Source organism: Podarcis filfolensis, assembly GCF_964270895.1.
Source record: "Podarcis filfolensis genome assembly, chromosome: 12".
NCBI lineage: Eukaryota > Metazoa > Chordata > Lepidosauria > Squamata > Lacertidae > Podarcis > Podarcis filfolensis.
Window position 1 is genome coordinate 3,643,387 of NC_139614.1, and position 17,689 is coordinate 3,661,075.

The 17,689-nt window shown below is 42.4% G+C and overlaps 2 protein-coding genes across 2 annotated transcripts; one reads left to right on the forward strand and one right to left on the reverse strand.

Annotated features, from left to right (window-relative positions):
- Window positions 1-275: 275 nt before the first annotated feature.
- Window positions 276-2,915, reverse strand: MRPL32 (mitochondrial ribosomal protein L32). The gene is made up of 3 exons (XM_083578350.1): window positions 2,720-2,915; window positions 1,271-1,452; window positions 276-896 (listed from the first exon to the last, which is right to left on the reverse strand). Exons 1-3 carry the CDS (start codon window positions 2,823-2,825, stop codon window positions 642-644), a joined length of 543 nt encoding a protein of 180 aa, XP_083434476.1. The 5' UTR covers window positions 2,826-2,915; the 3' UTR covers window positions 276-641.
- Window positions 2,916-3,210: 295 nt separating this feature from the next.
- PSMA2 (proteasome 20S subunit alpha 2) lies at window positions 3,211-14,420 on the forward strand. The gene is made up of 8 exons (XM_083578298.1): window positions 3,211-3,335; window positions 4,662-4,738; window positions 7,490-7,622; window positions 9,794-9,916; window positions 11,196-11,277; window positions 12,191-12,264; window positions 13,913-13,970; window positions 14,056-14,420. Exons 1-8 carry the CDS (start codon window positions 3,295-3,297, stop codon window positions 14,170-14,172), a joined length of 705 nt encoding a protein of 234 aa, XP_083434424.1. The 5' UTR covers window positions 3,211-3,294; the 3' UTR covers window positions 14,173-14,420.
- Window positions 14,421-17,689: the final 3,269 nt, after the last annotated feature.

Genomic DNA, 17,689 nt, shown 5'->3' on the forward strand with positions numbered 1-17,689 from the left:
TCCTTTTCATTAAAGATTCTCAAAGGACCTCACAAACACAACTAGCTATTTTACAAGCTTCTAAATGGAAACAGGTGTTAAAGAACTGTCACTATTTAGATGTAGCCAGTAGCAATGAAAGAACAAAACCACCTCTCAACCATTGGGCTCCAACTCAGCAAGAGATCCAGGTCAACTCACTTCATTGCTCTACTTGACTTCTTACATTCTCACAATCCTCACCTCCTCATAGCTCAAAATTTCACAGAATTTCAAATGGAGCCACACACACAGTATTTATTATAATGCTGAATATGCTTTATTTCATTTACAAATACAGTTTAAATCCATGGTTCCCCCCCAATGCACAGTACAGTGTAATATGACCGAATAGATGCCGTAAGAATCTGCTACTGCAAATGATTGACTTTGCTTAACCAACTTTAATACAATGACAAAATCAGCTAAGTTTACATTAGTTAAATTAGCCATCCAGCTAACATTTAAAGTACAGCAGTGATGCTGTACTACAATGGCAAATTAAAAAATACAATTTAAATTTACCCTTTCTGGGGATAAGTGTTATCAGTAGCATTTTTTCAGCTATTTTTACTCTGCGAGATCAAGGATTTTGCGACCAAAGATTCCACTGTGCTACATAATCAGTCCTGTGTGAACCAAGATGGGCGCTTCCTTGTTCGTTCTATGATCCGCTTGCCTTCATCTTCATCTCTAGCTTTCTCTCCCTCATACAGTACAACAGTCTCTACAGGTGGAGCCTTATGTGGTCCTCCCTCCTGTGCCCATATTTCTTTCCTTATGGCAACTGTCTCCCGTTTAACCTTTGCATAACAATAGCCACAAAGAATATGCTTCAGTTTCAGGTTGCCACACTGAGGACAGACATCAATGTTTCGCTAAAGACAAGAAAGAAAACAAAAAGTTGGGCAATGAACAATTTAAAAAAAGAGAGATTTCACAAATGCTAAGAGCCATGTAGGGCAATGACTATCTCATTACGATTGTGATATAATACATTGTTTTCCAGGAACCTGAGAAATTCCTCATGTCAAGTAGTATACATAAAGGTTTAAGTTTTCAAAATACAATACCATCACATTTTAAAGATTCAGCACAGGAGCTGCAGACAGATTTTAAGTGAAAAATTTCCTGTGGTAAATTTACAATACCAATATAAATAAATAAGAAATTACAAGCATCTTGAGAGCATTGAAGAATAGAAAATCTACAAAAATAAGGGGAGAAAGACAACAGAAATGTGATGAGTTACCTTTATTTTTATAAGGTTCCTAGGATTCCTTCGCCTGCAGCGATTTACTTCAATGGTCCGCCTTGATTTTGGGGCTGCCATCCAAAATATGCTGTCTAGAAAGCTTGGAGTCTCCTTACTTTCAGCATTGTCTTCTATAGGTTCAGGCAAAAAAGCTGGACCCTGAATTGCTAAAGCAGGAGCTTAAAGACAAATACAAATAACTTAGTTACAAATAATTTAGTTGTGGTAATTTGCTTACCTTTATTAATTAGATACAATATTTCATGAAGTGGTTTTGCTCAATGAGACTCTTACTTCCAGGTTTGTCGCTCGAGCATGCGCAGAAGTGCTAAATCGCACTTCACACATGCGCAGAAGCACAAATTGTTCCGCACATGCAGATGCGGCGCTTTGCTCTTTGGCGCTTTGGCTAGCGGCCAGGGGTCCGGAATGGATCCCAGCCGCAAAACAAGGTACAACTGTACTGCAATAATTCCAGGACCGCCTTTCTCCAGTTGCTCTGGTCTGCCATGAGCAAGATAAAGCGAATAACAAATTTAACTAGTAACAACAGATAACTGACAGTAACAACTGTAGTGGTTCAACTTATGTTAGTAATTGCATATTCTGTTTCCATAACCATCATGCTTCAAAGTAGGTTTGTGAATTTTTCCTCGACTTTGCTGTTTTATCTTTTTGTAAACCACTTTGTGGTATGTGTGTGTGTGTGTGTATATATATATATACACACACACATACAATATATATATATATATATATATATATATATATATATATATATTCAAACGGCACATAATTTTTACAAAATATGTAAGTAGAATACCATATTGGCCTAAATATAAGCCTCTTTACCCCCCAAATTCCGACTATGAAAAGTTAACGTGTGGCTTATCTTCGCGACCTTCCGGTATGCAGCCAGGAGCGGGCAAAGCGGTGCCCACCTGGCACGTGGAGAGAGCGAGGAAGGGGAAAGGCCGCCGGCAACGCAGCACAGCTCCCCGCTCCCCGGCCAGTATGCAGCCAACAGCAGCAAGGAAGGGAACAGCTTATATGCGAGTATTTTTTCTTTCCCCCCTCCAATTTTAAAGGTGCGGCTTATATTTTGGCCAATACAGTAAATAACACGGGTGATGGGTGGGTAACAAATCTTATCAATAAACAGTTTTCAGAATCCAGCCCCCTCTGCAAAAAACAAACAAACAAACCAACATTCGGGGCAGTTCCCACCAGCATAAAAATGAAAGCAAGAACAAAACAGTGCCAATCCTTCCCGCCCCAAGTAAAGCGGCGTCTCCAAGGGCGCTCGTCCTCAAAGGGCACCTGGGTTTCCAGCTGACGGGAGCTGGACAGAAGCAGCTGGAAAGCCAAGTTTGGGAGGCGAAGCCCCTGGAGAGCCGCCCCGGAGGAGGCCCCGCGACACCTCGAGGAGACGGAGCCAGGACCCACCCCCGGGCGGGCTGCGGCAGCCCAGCTGGGACCAGCAGCTTCGGAGGAAGCCTTGGATCCGAGGCAAAGGAGACGGGAAGACCAGCAGCAGCGCGGCCGCCGCCATCTTGACCAGACCTCCGCCTTCGCGGCGCGAAAACGCGCCTGTCAGGATCAGCCGCGCTGAGGGCGCTGGGAAACCGAGTCGTCCTTCTCTCTTTGGCAGCGTTTCCGCCAAGCCACTTGGCGAGAGAGAGAGATGGACTACATGTCCCAGGAAGCCCTGCTCTACCTCCTGAGGGTGAGGCACCGGTTCCCGGCATGCATAGCAGTGGGAACATGTTCTGCTAGCAAGGGATGATGGGAGTTGTAGTCCAACGACCCACGGTTGAGAAAGGCTGCCATAGAGTTTCGCGGCTTTCGAGAGTTCCCGGAAGTTCAATCTGTTCGTAATTCTGTAGTCGGCGCTCTACATGTTTTCTCTTTTTGCGCATGTGCTGTAAAAACTACGCAGCGCGCGTGCGCAGCCTCAGAAAGCGGGCGGAGCCGGTTATGAAGGGAGGGCGGGGCGAGGGGGTTCAATCGCGCTGGTCAAAATGGCGGAACGCGGCTACAGCTTCTCCCTCACCACTTTCAGGTAAGGCGCGGTGTCCCCTCCGGGGCGGCAGGGCGGGCGCAGGAGGCCCGGGGCGCTGTCCTTTAGTGAGGGGAGGCTTCTTGGGCCTCGGGAGGGGCTCCGTTTCGTTGCCGTTGAGACGGAGGGAGAGGCGAGGTTTTTGCGGAGTCACCGCTTCTCGCCTCTCGCTCGGAGGAGAAAGTGGCGCGTGTGGAAACTGCCGTCAGTTTCTAGCGCGGATCCCGCATCCCCGTCAGACATTCTTGAGGGAAGGCGGGTTTTCCAGCAGCCTGCTCTTGAGCCCTTTGCACCTGGCTATTGGCCGCTTGTGGCCGAGGGGAGATGCCGGGTGTCAGGATGGCACCCGAGGTCTCCGGAGGTGCATCCCTGGGGATCATTGGATCTGGACTGTTTTCACACATTAATGTCACACCTTGTAGAATGCCGTCACATATTTTATCTGCACAGTCAGAATGAATTTCAGGAAACAAAAGCTTTTATTGAAAAATACAACTTTCGAGCCGTCTGCCAACCAGATGCCAACTAGACCTTCCATTTTGGTGACTGTAACCCTGGTTTAAGGAGGCATTTGGCACCTAGTTTATATATCGGGATTTCTAACACTGCTAAACCATGTAAAGATGAGCCTTTGGATCCAGTATGCAGGATTTAAAGCCACGGATTGATTCTCCCTCTGCATGGCTTGGTTAAGGCGAGAGCCCAAAGCAGGCCTCGTTTCCCTTATAACCCTATAGAAAGTGAAACAAATATCCCTGAACACACGACTAACGTATATGTGTTGAGATTTTATGAAAATAATAATTCATATCATATTAGTGTCTCCTTTAAGACCTATTAAATTGAATGGGATTTGCACTTAATCCCAAATTAGTTTCCATAGGATTGCAGCCTTACAGATGCATGTTTACTTGGAAATACATGACATTGCATTCAGTGTGTTTAGGATTATGAACATGAAACAAATGTTACACCAAAAACGGAAGTAAAACTATTTTGGTGGGCTTTCTTTTCCCCTTTTCAGTTTTTATTTTGGGATTACTTTGAGCTTGTTGCCAGACCTTGGATGGAGTGCATGATTACATGGAAAGTGTAGTACAATTCTAAACACTAAAGTCCCACTAAATTGACTGAGGCCCGCTCCCAAGAAAGCGTGTGTAAGACCAGACAATTATTTTGGGGAGAGTTTTGACTCCTATCTGTTTGTTTTTATTATTGTATTAAAATGTGCCCAATATCATATTGGTGAAAAAAGGCCTTGCTTGGCATTTTCAGATTTGAAAATGTTTTCTTACCAAGTTGTCTCATGAATTGTGTGCTTTCTTTTAGCCCTTCTGGAAAGCTTGTTCAGATTGAATATGCTTTGGCAGCTGTTGCCGCAGGAGCCCCATCAGTTGGAATTAAAGGTATTCAAATGCTTGCACGATTAATAAGCCCACAAAAGTGTTGCTAGTTTGTATGCCTGTGTGTACCTACTTTGGCATTTTGTGGCCTAAAAGCAAAGAAAGAACGAGAAAGGAGACATAGATTATGGATATTGAGGCTGAAGTCCTAGCCCCATTTGCTTGAGAGTAAGCCTCATAGAGTTCAACACCACCTAATTCTGAGTAGACTTTATTAGGATTGTGGTGTATTATGATTGCCAGAAATTGATCTGAAAAGAATCAGTGTGAAAGCAGTAACCTGGTTTGACCCTATTTTGGTCATACCAACAGTGCAAACCTATACATGTCTACTCAGAAATAAGCTCCATTGAGCTCAGAGGTTAGGGAACCTGTGACCCTCCAGATGCTGTTGGATTGCAACTTCCATAATCATTGACCATGCTGGCTAGGACTGGTGGGAGTTATAGTCTAGCAGCATGTACAGTGGTACCTCAGGTTACATACGCTTCAGGTTACAGACTCCGCTAACCCAGAAATAGTGCTTCAGGTTAAGAACTTTGCATCAGGATGAGAACAGAAATAGGGCTCTGGCGGCGCAGCAGCAGGAGGCCCCATTAGCTAAAGTGGTGCTTCAGGCTAAGAACAGTTTCAGGTTAAGTACGGACCTCCGGAACGAATTAAGTACTTAACCTGAGGTACCACTGTATTGTATTATTGCTAGCTGCCTTGAGCACTATTTAGTGGAGAGGTATGATACAAATTTAACAAACAACAGTCATACCTTGAGTTGCGAACGTGATCTGTGTGGGAGGCACGCTCGCAACCCGCAGCGTTCGCAGCCTGAAGTGCAGCTTTTGCGCATGCACATGACATCATTTTGTAGTTTTGCATGCGCAAGCACCAAAACCTGGAAGTAACCCGTTCCTGTACTTCCCGGTTCGGTGCGGTCCACAACCTGAAAACGCACAACTCGCAGCGTTCGTAACCCGAGGTATTACTGTATATAAAATATTAAATAAAGGGATGGGCATGGTGGGGACATGAACCCATCCTAGTACCCCCAGAGCTTTTAAATTACGTTTTTGTCCCAGTGGGGTTCCAACCATAACCCTTCCAGAGTAAGAACTACAGAGTAAGTTGTTGTGGGCCAGGGAGGAGGGGATGATTGTGGAAATATTCATTTTCCCCTTTTGGCCATCTAATAATGCACACGTAAGTCTTGATTCCCATTACCACCCTAGCTTTGTAGCAATTCAGCATCCTGATGTTAAAATACAGATAATGCGTGGTTTGGTTTTGAAACAAAACAAATCTCTTCCTGGCCAGTTTTTGAGTTTAAGAATTGAATTCAAACCCAGTGCATGCCACTTGGGGCCCTTGGGAGGAAAAGCACTCTTGTCAATGTTTAACCAAGCTAGATATAGGGATTCTTAGTGGGGCTATGAAACATCTTCAAAAAGTAGAATCTAAATATATTTTCAAAACAGAAAGTATAGCTATAATTTTCAGATTGCATTTTGGGAAACCTTGGATTCCTTACATATTTTCATTGCAGGTTTCCTAATGAAAAAATCAGTAACAATAGGCAAACTTCCTTATGATATAGCTTCTCTGCCACTACTAATTTTCCTTGGCAGTGCACCCCATAGGAGAGTTCTGGGTATATTCTATGGTGTGTTGTAAGGTGCAGTCAGTTTGCATTGGGCCACTATGAGGCCAGACAGGCCTAGCCAGGGTGCACTTCACACAATCCTCCACATCTGTTGTGAGGCAGAGCTGCTAAGATTCCTCAGCAGATAATGTGGAATGAGGTCTTTGAAGATAGAAAGTTTGAAAAGCTTCTTTTCATTTTTTTTACTGAACTTTTTTCTTTTTTTCTAAGTAGGCATGTCTAGTGATATTGAGGTAGCACATAACCATTAGGGGTGTTTATTGGATTTGGATGAATCACAAGGAACAGCAGGCTGTCTCGGAAGGATTTTGAGTTTCTCCCAAAGCAAAGTGAGATCTGCTTCAAGCCATGCAGCCTTGTACCGTACAATGAACCCTGAAGTGATTTGTGATACCTCGGTATGGGTGAAAGGAAGGAAACGAGAGCAGCTTTGCAAACCAGAAACTTGTATCACTAACTTGAGGAAATAGTCAGAGAGGGGGTTTTTTGAGGGGGGCGTCTTTCACATCCAGCAACTTTAGTTTGTAATTGGAGGGAATTATTTTATTCATAAAGAAAATCTCATCTGATTATTTCTACCCAAAAATTAACTTTAAAGGAACTTTGGCTGGGGGACATATAGTGGGAATCACTTAACAGCTGCAGGAGCAAAACGGCATATATCCTTCTGAAATTTGGCAGGATTCATTCCTTTAGAAGGGGCAATGTTTCTTAAGATTTCATCCAGTTCTACCCAAATATTAATATGTTTTGATGTTTGATGTTATTTGCTTTGTTGTTTTAATCAAACTTGAAAGGTGTCCATCACAGAGACCCCTGAGTTGAATCGAGCTGCCTCTAAATTCATCTGAGTCGAATTGGCCTGTTTTATTATGCAGTGCCAATTTGGGGTTTGAACCAAATCATCTGGTGGGTGGGCATCCTTAGTAATAGTGCCAAATAATGCATTGGGTTTATGTGATACGATTAGTAAAGGATATACAAGTAGATGAATTATTCTAGTGGCCTGCTTTGAGCATTGTGGATTTGAAAGATTACGAGGAAAATGGAAGGAAGATATTTTAACTACATTGACTAAAATATTTGTTTTCTTTGTGCAGCTTCAAATGGCGTGGTACTGGCAACAGAAAAAAAGCAGAAATCCATTCTGTATGATGAACGAAGTGTGCACAAAGTGGAATCCATAACCAAACACATAGGCTTGGTGTATAGTGGCATGGGTCCTGATTACAGGTATCTTGAAGGCAAGGAGGGAAACACTGTAATAGAAGAAGAGTTTGGATTTGATATCCCGCCTTTCACTCCCTTTAAGGAGTCTCAAAGCGGCTAACATTCTCCTTTCCCTTCCTCCCCCACAACAAACACTCTGTGAGGTGAGTGGGGCTGAGAGACTTCAAAGAAGTGTGACTGGCCCAAGGTCACCCAGCAGCTGCATGTGGAGGAGCAGGGAAGCGAACCCGGTTCACCAGATTACGAGTCCACTGCTCTTAGCCACTACACCACGCTGGCTCTCGACTCTTGCTATTGGTCTTTGACTCTTGCCCCGCTATAGGCAGCACAGCATTGGGTCTGTGGTGCCATTTCAACATTCTCTGGATGGATGATACATATCTTGACCCTCTTCATGTGTGCATCACGAGAAGTGGAGACACATGTAGAATGGGGTGCAGCTCTGGTCCTGTCCCCAAGGTTGCACAAGGCTTCACCCTGACATGTATGCAAGGCAGGAGTCACCAACCTTTTTGGGCCATGGCATATTTTGAATTTTGAGAGAGTTCTGTGGGTGCCAGCCACAAAGTGGCTGCTATGGGAGGCGTGACACAACACAAAATTGGAGAGTACACCCATGGTGAAGCTTTTCCCATAATTGTATTTCCATATTAGGAAAAGCTTAAACTACCATACAGCTGTTAAAGATACAACCCTTTTTTCCCCCAGTGCCAATGCTAAACTAAAGCCTAGTTTGCCATTCTGTACTCACTTACCTAGAAGTAAGACCCATTAAAGACAAAGAGACATACTTATGCATAGACATGTATACCATTGCACTGCAGATTAACTATACCATGAACTCTTTATAAGTGCCTAGTCTTTGGTTCCTGCACAGCAGGAGTCGCCCATATGCCTGTTTGCAAAGTTTTACATTTGCCTTTTCAGGTTGGGGGTGGATTTTTAATATCCACCCACACTTATTATATAGTACTGTTTACAGAAAATAATTTCTAGGCAGTACCTGATCTCAGAAAACCCATCACAGAAAAGATGCATCCTGGTTACTAGGAAAAAAGGAAAAGAGATTTCAAAAACTAGAAAATAAGGAGGAGGAAAGGTGTATGAAAGGGTAGGATAAAGCAGGACCTCCTTAGGACCCAAGAAATTCCTGTTGCCTGTCATCCAGACTTATCAGTCACTTCACTGTTTGACTGAAAAAAGCAACAGGCAGGAGCAGCCAGGCTGGCTAATTTCACAGAAATCACTTGGGAGGGTAACTGTACGTTTTGCTTGATAAAATTCTCTTTAGTAGGGCTAGAGGCTTTTCTTTTTTTAATGAAAGCGCAAAGTCTAGGGTCCCCACCTAGTGGTCCTAAGTTAAGGCACCCATTGGAACCGTGTTGGCAACCCCTGCTGCAAGTCTACTTGCATAAGTTTTTTGTTGTTGCAGATGTGTCTGTCTAATGTGTGGCTCTTTGAGGGTGGGGCTGGCACTGTTAGGAGTGTCTGACAGCCAGCTTTGCTCATGATACAAATTAATGGGCCAGCGTTTGGTTTTTAATCATATTTGGAGAATCTTGAGCTACCACATCCCACAATATTACAGAGCTGAGAGACATTGCTCATAAGTTATTGCAGGGATAGGGAACATTGGGCCTTCCAGATGTTTTTTGTCTCCCAACTCCCATAAGCTCCAGCTACTATAGCCAGTGGTCAGGAATGATGGGAGCTGATTGACTGGATGAGGGCAAACAAACTGACATTGAATCATGATAAGACAGGCTATGGGTGAAAGGTTCCTGGATCCAAATTTTGAGAGATTGTTCTGAATGGAGTTGTGCTCCACCTAAAGAAACTGGTCCATATTTTAAGGGTGTTCATTGAATCATCTTCTATACTAGAGGCCCAGGTGTCCTCTAGTGTGGTGCATCTGTTGCCAACTTTGGCTGGTATGCTAACCACTCCCTTTCTTGGACAGAAATGGTCTGGCCGCTGTAGTACATTAGTAACCTCACAATAATAGGCAACCTTTTTTTGAGTTGATATATCCCAGTGCAGTATCAAATTCTTTCATTAGCTGATAGTAAATATTCCTTCAGTTTAATCTTTCCCAAGTTGCTTTGGACTTTTAAGTTATAATGGATGTTCTGATTTCTTCGCTCACTCACTATTTCTTTTCTTCTTTTTCTCAGAGTACTTGTCCACAGAGCACGCAAACTGGCCCAGCAGTACTACTTGGTTTACCATGAACCTATTCCAACAGCTCAGCTAGTGCAGAGAATTGCTTCTGTAATGCAAGAATACACACAATCTGGGTATGCCTTCCCCCTGCCCCTTGTTTATTCTAAAACAACTGAAATTTACTAAGAGCTGTACTGTATGCAGAATAGACTATACTCTAATGCAGCCCCTCACACTTTTACCATATATCAGTGAGATTTTTGCCTCTCCATCTGAGGAGCTGCAAATCAGACTGGGTACATACAGACAAGAGTTCAGCCTTGTCTGCATGCCATGGCCAGCCTCATAAACTCTCCTCCTGTTCTTCTACAGTGGTACCTCTGGATGCGAATGGGATCTGTTCCGGAGCCCCGTTTGCATCCTGAGCAGAACACAACCTGCGTGTGCGTAGGTCACGATTCGCTGCTTCTGCGCATGCGCGTGATGTCATTTTGAGCACCTAGATGCGCGAGTGGCGAAACCCGGAAGTAATCCGTTCCGTTACTTCCAGGTCGCTGCGGAACGCAACCTAAAAACGCTCAACCTGAAGCTACTTTAACCCGAGGTATCACTGCATTCACTTTTGAAGAGCATTTGGTCTGATACTTTTAAGTGTGCTGAACAGCAATACCACACTCTCAAGCTGATTACCTATAAGCCTGGAAGCTATTTATGCAAAGGAGAATGAAGAGCAGGAAATACAGTTACTGTTATGCCTTAAATGCTTTTCTGTGCTAAAGTCATTTTTGTATATTTTTTTACAGTTTTCTAAGTAGGAAAAGTAGAGTTGCCAGTAATTTCCTGGACCTGCTCTTGTACATTGGAACAGTTGTTTGACTTGCTAAAATTAAGCAATGGGGTGGTCTTTCCTTCCTTGTATTTTCTCTACTGAAATATCTATGAGTTTTGTATTTAAGTGTTTTCTTCAGTATTGAATACAAAGTTTATAGGTTTAATGTAGCATTTTTTATATTGTTTTTTGAAGTCTTGTGTTTGTTTCTGTATGATGTTGGCTGCTTTGGACTCCCTTTTTCATAGGGGAAAGTGGGGTTCAAAATAAAGATGACGATCTCTTCCCATCTGTCTCATAGCCAGCAAAATATTGAGCTGCTTAATTTCTGTATGGAAGGTTGCTGGTTAAGGCATAGAAACAGAACCAAGAAAACAGTTGGCAGCCATAAAGACTCAGAAACAAAGTGTACAAACTATTTGTACGAGGCATGATGTAACTTCTTTAGAATATATAGAAGAGGAATATGCTTGTATGTGTGTTCATAGATGAGTCCGTCAGTCAGCATCCTTAATGCTGATCTTATTTGTTCCCAAGATAACCTTCTGTTATCATTAATCCTTTTCAAATGTTTTGCTTCGTAGGGGTGTACGCCCATTTGGTGTATCATTGCTAATATGTGGGTGGAATGAGGGACGACCATACTTATTCCAGTCTGATCCATCTGTAAGTATTCATAATGGAGCTTCTTAATAGCCTTAAATAGAAAGCATGGATGTTTACTCAAAGATCTGGAATATTGCCATATTCTTTCTGTGTATGTTTTTTTAATTAATCCAGATAAGTGGGTGGGGAATGATAAGCATCTGGACTAGAATAAGGTTACAGACTCTCAGGACATCTTGGGTGATCAGTTTTACAGTTGTAAGAGCATAAAGAGAGCCTTGGCGGATTAGGCGAAACATCTCTCCTGTCCAGAATCCTATTTCCAACATGGAGGCCCATAAGGAAGAGATGATTCAGTAGTTCTCCCACCTCAGCAATTAATATTCAGAAACTGGCTGCTTCTGAATTTGAGGTTTCCGTTTTGTTACAATAGCTAGTAGCGGTAGTAGGTAATTTTTCCTTAATTTTTTTTTTTAAATCAAGGGTTTAAAGAGTGATTGGGGAATTAAAGCGGGGGAATTTTGAAAGTGAACCTGGCAGTACAGATGTATCAGGCAAAAGCTCACTGGAGGCTTTAGATAATAGTTCTCAACTTATTTTTATTTTTTAGAGTCTAGTGGTATGACATTGAATTGGTCTGCTATCCTAAACCCCAGGTATAGTGCCCTCCAGATGTTGTTATACAGCAATTGCTGGCAGCCCCAGCCACCATGGCCAATGGTCAGGGATGATGGGAATTGTAGTCCAGCAAATCCTGAAGGCTCCATCTTTGCTACCCCTGCTATACCGTCCCACCTAGGGTTAAGTCCCACTGAACTCAGTGGGGCTTACTTCTGAGTAGACATGTATATGATTGCTCTGCATCTCTCCAAGCAGAGATCCCTAAATGAGGCTAATTTTTTACTGTATTGATCAGTGACTAGAAGATAATGTGTTCTCATAAATTTACTCCCTGTCTTTCTCACTTTTCCAGGGTGCTTATTTTGCGTGGAAAGCAACTGCAATGGGGAAAAACTATGTAAATGGAAAGACATTCCTTGAAAAGAGGTAATGTTATGATTACATAACTGCAAATCAGTAATAAAATATGAAGATAGTAGAAGTTTATATGTACTGTAATGATGTGTTGTTTTCCGTGTCTAGACTGGCTCTTTCCTAGGTGTTGAAGTGCTATAGTTTAAAAACGACTAAGAATGCTAGAAACACCTGTGAAAATGAGACAAAAATGACAATTTGCTTTCGTTAGGAGAAGCTTGTGTAGGTGTGGTGATCCCATTTAACAGCTTGATGAGAAGTTACCAATTAACCTTTCCCTAGAGTACAGCTTGGAGCATGGAGGTTTCAAGTCCCATCCGTAAGGGAGAGTTGGCCATCCTTGGCTCTCGACTCTCTTCCATCCCAGGATCAGTAATCACATCATCTTCAGCAGTGGTGAAAGCATTGGTAGTGGCCATGTCCTGTGGAGTCCACAGTTTCCTTCACAGTCTCATTGATAATGCGCATGACTCATGGCTTGTCAGCAAGATTCTGCTGTAACTGAAACATCCTGTAATTCATGGGGATCAGGGCCAGCTCTTTGAGGCCTCAGAACATCCACTTGGATGCACGCTAATTAACATAGAATTTGTGTACATAGAAATACATAAAAAGCTCCCTTACTTTGGGGCAGATGGGGCTCGTCAGCCTGGGAAGATAGCCCATCTAGGAGTAGGAAAACTGATCCTCCATGCTGCCTTGCAGAATATCTTCAGGGGAAGAAAAGACAGTTGGATGTTGCCTTGTACGCTGCCTTCTGGCAACTCCTGCAGCTAAGCTGATGCCAAATGTATTGCTGTTTTTCTTTGGACCACATCAGCGAGGCCGAGAGGGGGAAGGCCTTGTCGTCCGGCAGCTCAGGTCCTCCATACACACTGCCCAGGCTTATGCTCCGGGGAGGTCACTTCAGTGCTGCTAACGTCCAGAGGAGCACTGGTCTCCCGGGGGGCAATTGAATTTGATTTTTTAAGGGGGACAATTCGAGAATGAGTTATTAACAATTAATGGCCTTTTCACTTTCTTAATAATAAGAATTATATGTCACAGGTGGGGAGCATCAGGATTTTAGAGATGGTTAGGTGAGGCATGGCCAAAAAAAAAAAAGGTTGGGAACCACTGGACTAGCTGAAATACAACATTCTGTTAATATTCAGACTTGTGAGACTCATGCTAAGTTGGAGAAGAGAGAATGCAATACAGTTTCTACACTTAAATAAACCAGTTGTGTGGGTACTATTTGATGACATTTCCTCATGGTCTTGAATGTTTAGCATCTAATAAGACCAAAGGTGACTAAGGCTTCTGAGGGTTTTACTTCTGGAAGGTATTGATACCTTGTGTGTCTAATAAACTGGTATAACTTCTACTGTAAATTGCAATATTTCATCTAAATCTATTGGTTGGCATCCAAATACCCTTTAAGTGTGTCTAAATAGTTTGTGTGTGCCCAATGTGTGTTTTTTGAGTACACTGTCCTGTCCTGCCGTATCCCCAAATGATTTGAGATTCCTGTGTTTCAAATGGTATTTGCAATGCTGCATAGGAAGTTATTTGCAAAATGCAGCCCTTGGCCATGTGAAACTAATTTTCAGTTCTGTGAATGTTTGCTGTTGCAGCAACAGTAAGATATATTTATTAGCAAACTTCTGTTCTTTCATAGGTACAACGAAGACTTGGAGCTTGAAGATGCTATTCATACTGCTATATTGACACTGAAGGTAAGAAACATCTGCAGTGTATTTGTTAAAACTCTGGTTTGTGAATTGCATTTTCATGAAGGAACCCGTCTTTCCCTCTCTCTAGGAAAGCTTTGAAGGACAAATGACAGAAGATAACATAGAGGTTGGCATCTGTAATGAGGCAGGATTTAGAAGACTCACTCCAACTGAGGTCAAGGATTACCTGGCTGCAATTGCCTAGTATGCATTAAGGAAGACTGCCTCGATACATACAAGGATCTTTTTCCCCAGCCATTTAAATATTTGGCTTCTGCACTCTCATTTCTACTTTATCTGCTAGATTTTTTAAAAAAGAAATATTATGGATCCAAATACTACTGTCCTAATATTGAAAATGTGGAATTATTGTTCTTTAAAATATTAAACACTGTACAAGAATACGCAATATGAAAAAATAAACATACCAGGAGTGGTGTGGTTTCTAGGTAAGACTTCATAAGGCATTTAATTATACTGAGTTCCCTCTGGTTTCACCACCACCACAAATTTTATTCAGAAGCACACAGTTTTAAAATATTCATAAATCCTTTGGAACTACCCTCAGCTGAACTGGCAGAGCTTCTGTTAAAAGCTTTCTAAATGTATGTCTTGAGTGAGATATTATGCAGGCCTCTATGGGAGCAGTTAAATCAAAGGGGCTGTGAATCAAATCAGATGATATGCATTCAGCATGTAATACTGAAAGACTTTAGTTAGCAAGCTGCTACAAGTCTTGGTACCACGTGTGTTAGAGATCTGTCTTCCACTCATGTGGCAGATTCACTACCTCCCTCCCTGGTGTAAGTGAGAAGGTGCAGTGTTTGCCCCCACTGTCACAATGATCCCATAGGGCAAGAAATATATAGGAAATGCAACCTTTATTGGATGAACTCATTGAAAGACAAAGTGAGTTTTCCAGATACATGAAAGCTCATGTTCAAAGTTTTTACAGATGGAGAAGCTGGTGGTAAAGTGGCAAGATAGCAGCAATAACAAAAAGTAAGCTGGGTGAGGGCAGGAGGAGGAAGGGTGGCAGAGGTGGTCTGAGGGGGTGTTAAGGTAACTGGTCTCACATTGTGATTTGTCCTTCACCCCCTGGGGGACTGCCCCATTTGGACCAAGGAACCTTCCACTTGAGTTTACAATTCAGCTGTAAAGCTCCATAGGTGACTTTGGGTCAGTCATCCTAATTTAACCTGAAGGATTGCTGTGGATAACCACATGTAGGGCTTGTTTGAGAAAAGAGTATGCGATGTGATAAATGAGTAAGACGTTGCTCCCTCATCCATGCACATTGATGATTCATTGACTGTAATGTGAAGAGGTGAGTTGTACGTGTGAATGAGGCACCATAGAGTAATGGAGAAAAACGTTAACATCACTGAATGCAATCAAACTTTTTTCTGTGCGTGTTTGTTTTTAATTTAGCTGAGTCATAAGCGTTTAAGAGTTCTGTTGGATCAGACCAAAAACCTAGCCCTATTTACTTTACAGTATTCTGTTCCCACAATGGCCAGTCATAAAGGCTTGGGAAACCCACAAGCAAGACATGCACACAACACTACTCTCCCTCTTACATTCAATGGGGTATTTTCAGGCATTCTGACTGATACTTGAGTGTTGGGGTAACAAGTAAAGTACACACTGGTACACTCTGACCCCTTGGGTAAATGGTATATGCCACTGAATTTCCAAAAACTAAAAAAAAAATCTGATACCATGTAAATAGAATGTTTGAGCCACAGGGAAAAACATTGATTGGAGAGGCATAGAACAATTTAGTGGATATGTTTGCTTGGAAACTTTGTCCACAGTGTGGTGATATGGTGTGCTTGGAAATGTGATAAAATCTAAACACGAACAAAAATAGGTTTGTCTGACCAACTGAACTTTTGTCAAAATTCTTCTCTAGTAAGAATTCCAGGTGCTGATTGTAGTCTGCAAAAAACACTGTTGTGAGCTGTAGAGATACACAAGTGCACAAGGTTAAAGGTTCCCTTTTAATCCAGTGCTATAACCTCTGCCAAAAAAGTATGTAAGGTTGACAAAGATGATTTATTCTCACAGAAAAATGTCTCACAACAATCAGAAATTCAATACAAAGGCATGTCGTAGCTTTGTTTTCTGAATTTCTTGCTTAGATTTTAAAATGCAGGATTAGAATTAACGCACAACAGCATAGCACTGCATTTCCACCCTGGGAACTTCCCCTTAGAACTTTCTTGATAGATAGGGATGCCATATTTCAAAAAGTGAAAATCCAGACACGATAGTTTTTTTAGTTTTGACCAAAGTTGTTGAGCTTTCTTTAGCAAAATTACAAAAAAGACGTTTTTGAGCTATTTTCAGGAAAGTCGGCAAAAATGACGGTCAACATGGGTTGCCATACATCCCAAACTTCCTAGACATACACGGAATACTGCAGTTGGAAGCAGTGCCCAGGCAGAAATCAGTCAAATGTCCAGGAAAATCCAGATCTATGGCAACCCTATATAGATACATCACACCTAATGCACTAACTGGTCCTATCAGCTGGCTGTGCCGATAGGAGTTGTGCTTGTCCAAAATGCCAAAAAGGCTCCAGAAAAACTGATGTGCTCTGCACACAATTGCACCACTCGTTCCTAACCACCCTCATCAAACTCACAACTCATTTGTTAGTTTAAAAGAAACCATTCAGTTTCAACAGAAAAAATCAACTTTCCAAGGGAGGGGCCACATAGCTCTGTAGTCGTATTTACCTTGCAATCCCTTCTGGCATCTTCAGGTAGGGCTGGGAGAGACTCCCTGCCTGAAACTACTGCTGCCAGTCAGTGTAGACAGGACTGAGCTAATTGGACTTAAGGGTCTCACTCCATATATGGCGGCTTCCTAAACTCAATGGCAGAAGTCCTGAATTGATTTCAAAATGGGTTGCACTAGATGACCCTTGGGAGCCCTTCCAATTCTATGACCTTCCTCACAGGGTTATGTGGGGAGATTAAAGGAGGAGAACCATGTACACCAGGCATGTCCAAAGTCTGTTTGGGGGGCCTAATCCGCCTCCCGTGACAGTATATATCCTGGAGCAAAATCCTAAAAATAGCTCAACCACCTTGGTCGGCCCTCACGCATGCTCACTTCATCAAATCTGGCCCCCTGATGTACACCATCCCCCCCACCATCCTCCTTGGGAGGATTGCATTGATTAAATGCAATCAATCAAAATATACTATATCATACTATAATTACAATTTAATAATAATTTAATATAGGATGGCTCAGTTGGTAAGAGCATGAAACTCTTCATCTCAGGGTCAGGGGTTCGAGCCTCACATTGTGCAAAAGATTCTTGCACTGCAGGGGGTTGGACTAGATGACCCTTGTGGACCCTTACAACTCTACAGTTCTATGATTCTGTGGCACTAATTGTAATTAAATAAACACTATTACACTAATATAAATTATTTAATATTATAATATAACATTTAAAATTATAATATAAATAACGAAATGCTATTATAAAGTAATACTATAATTAAAATAAAATTAATAAAATGTAATTTAATAAATGCATACAAGGAAAAAGGTTGACCCGCCACCCTTGCCCCGCACATGGAGGCGCCGAACGGGAACCGGAAGTGAGGGCTGGGCCCAGTGCCGGCTTCTGCTCCTGCTTCCTTCCTCCCCCTTGTGAAGCTCTGCAAGAGCCCGTCTCCCCCTCGCTCTCTATGGTGTGG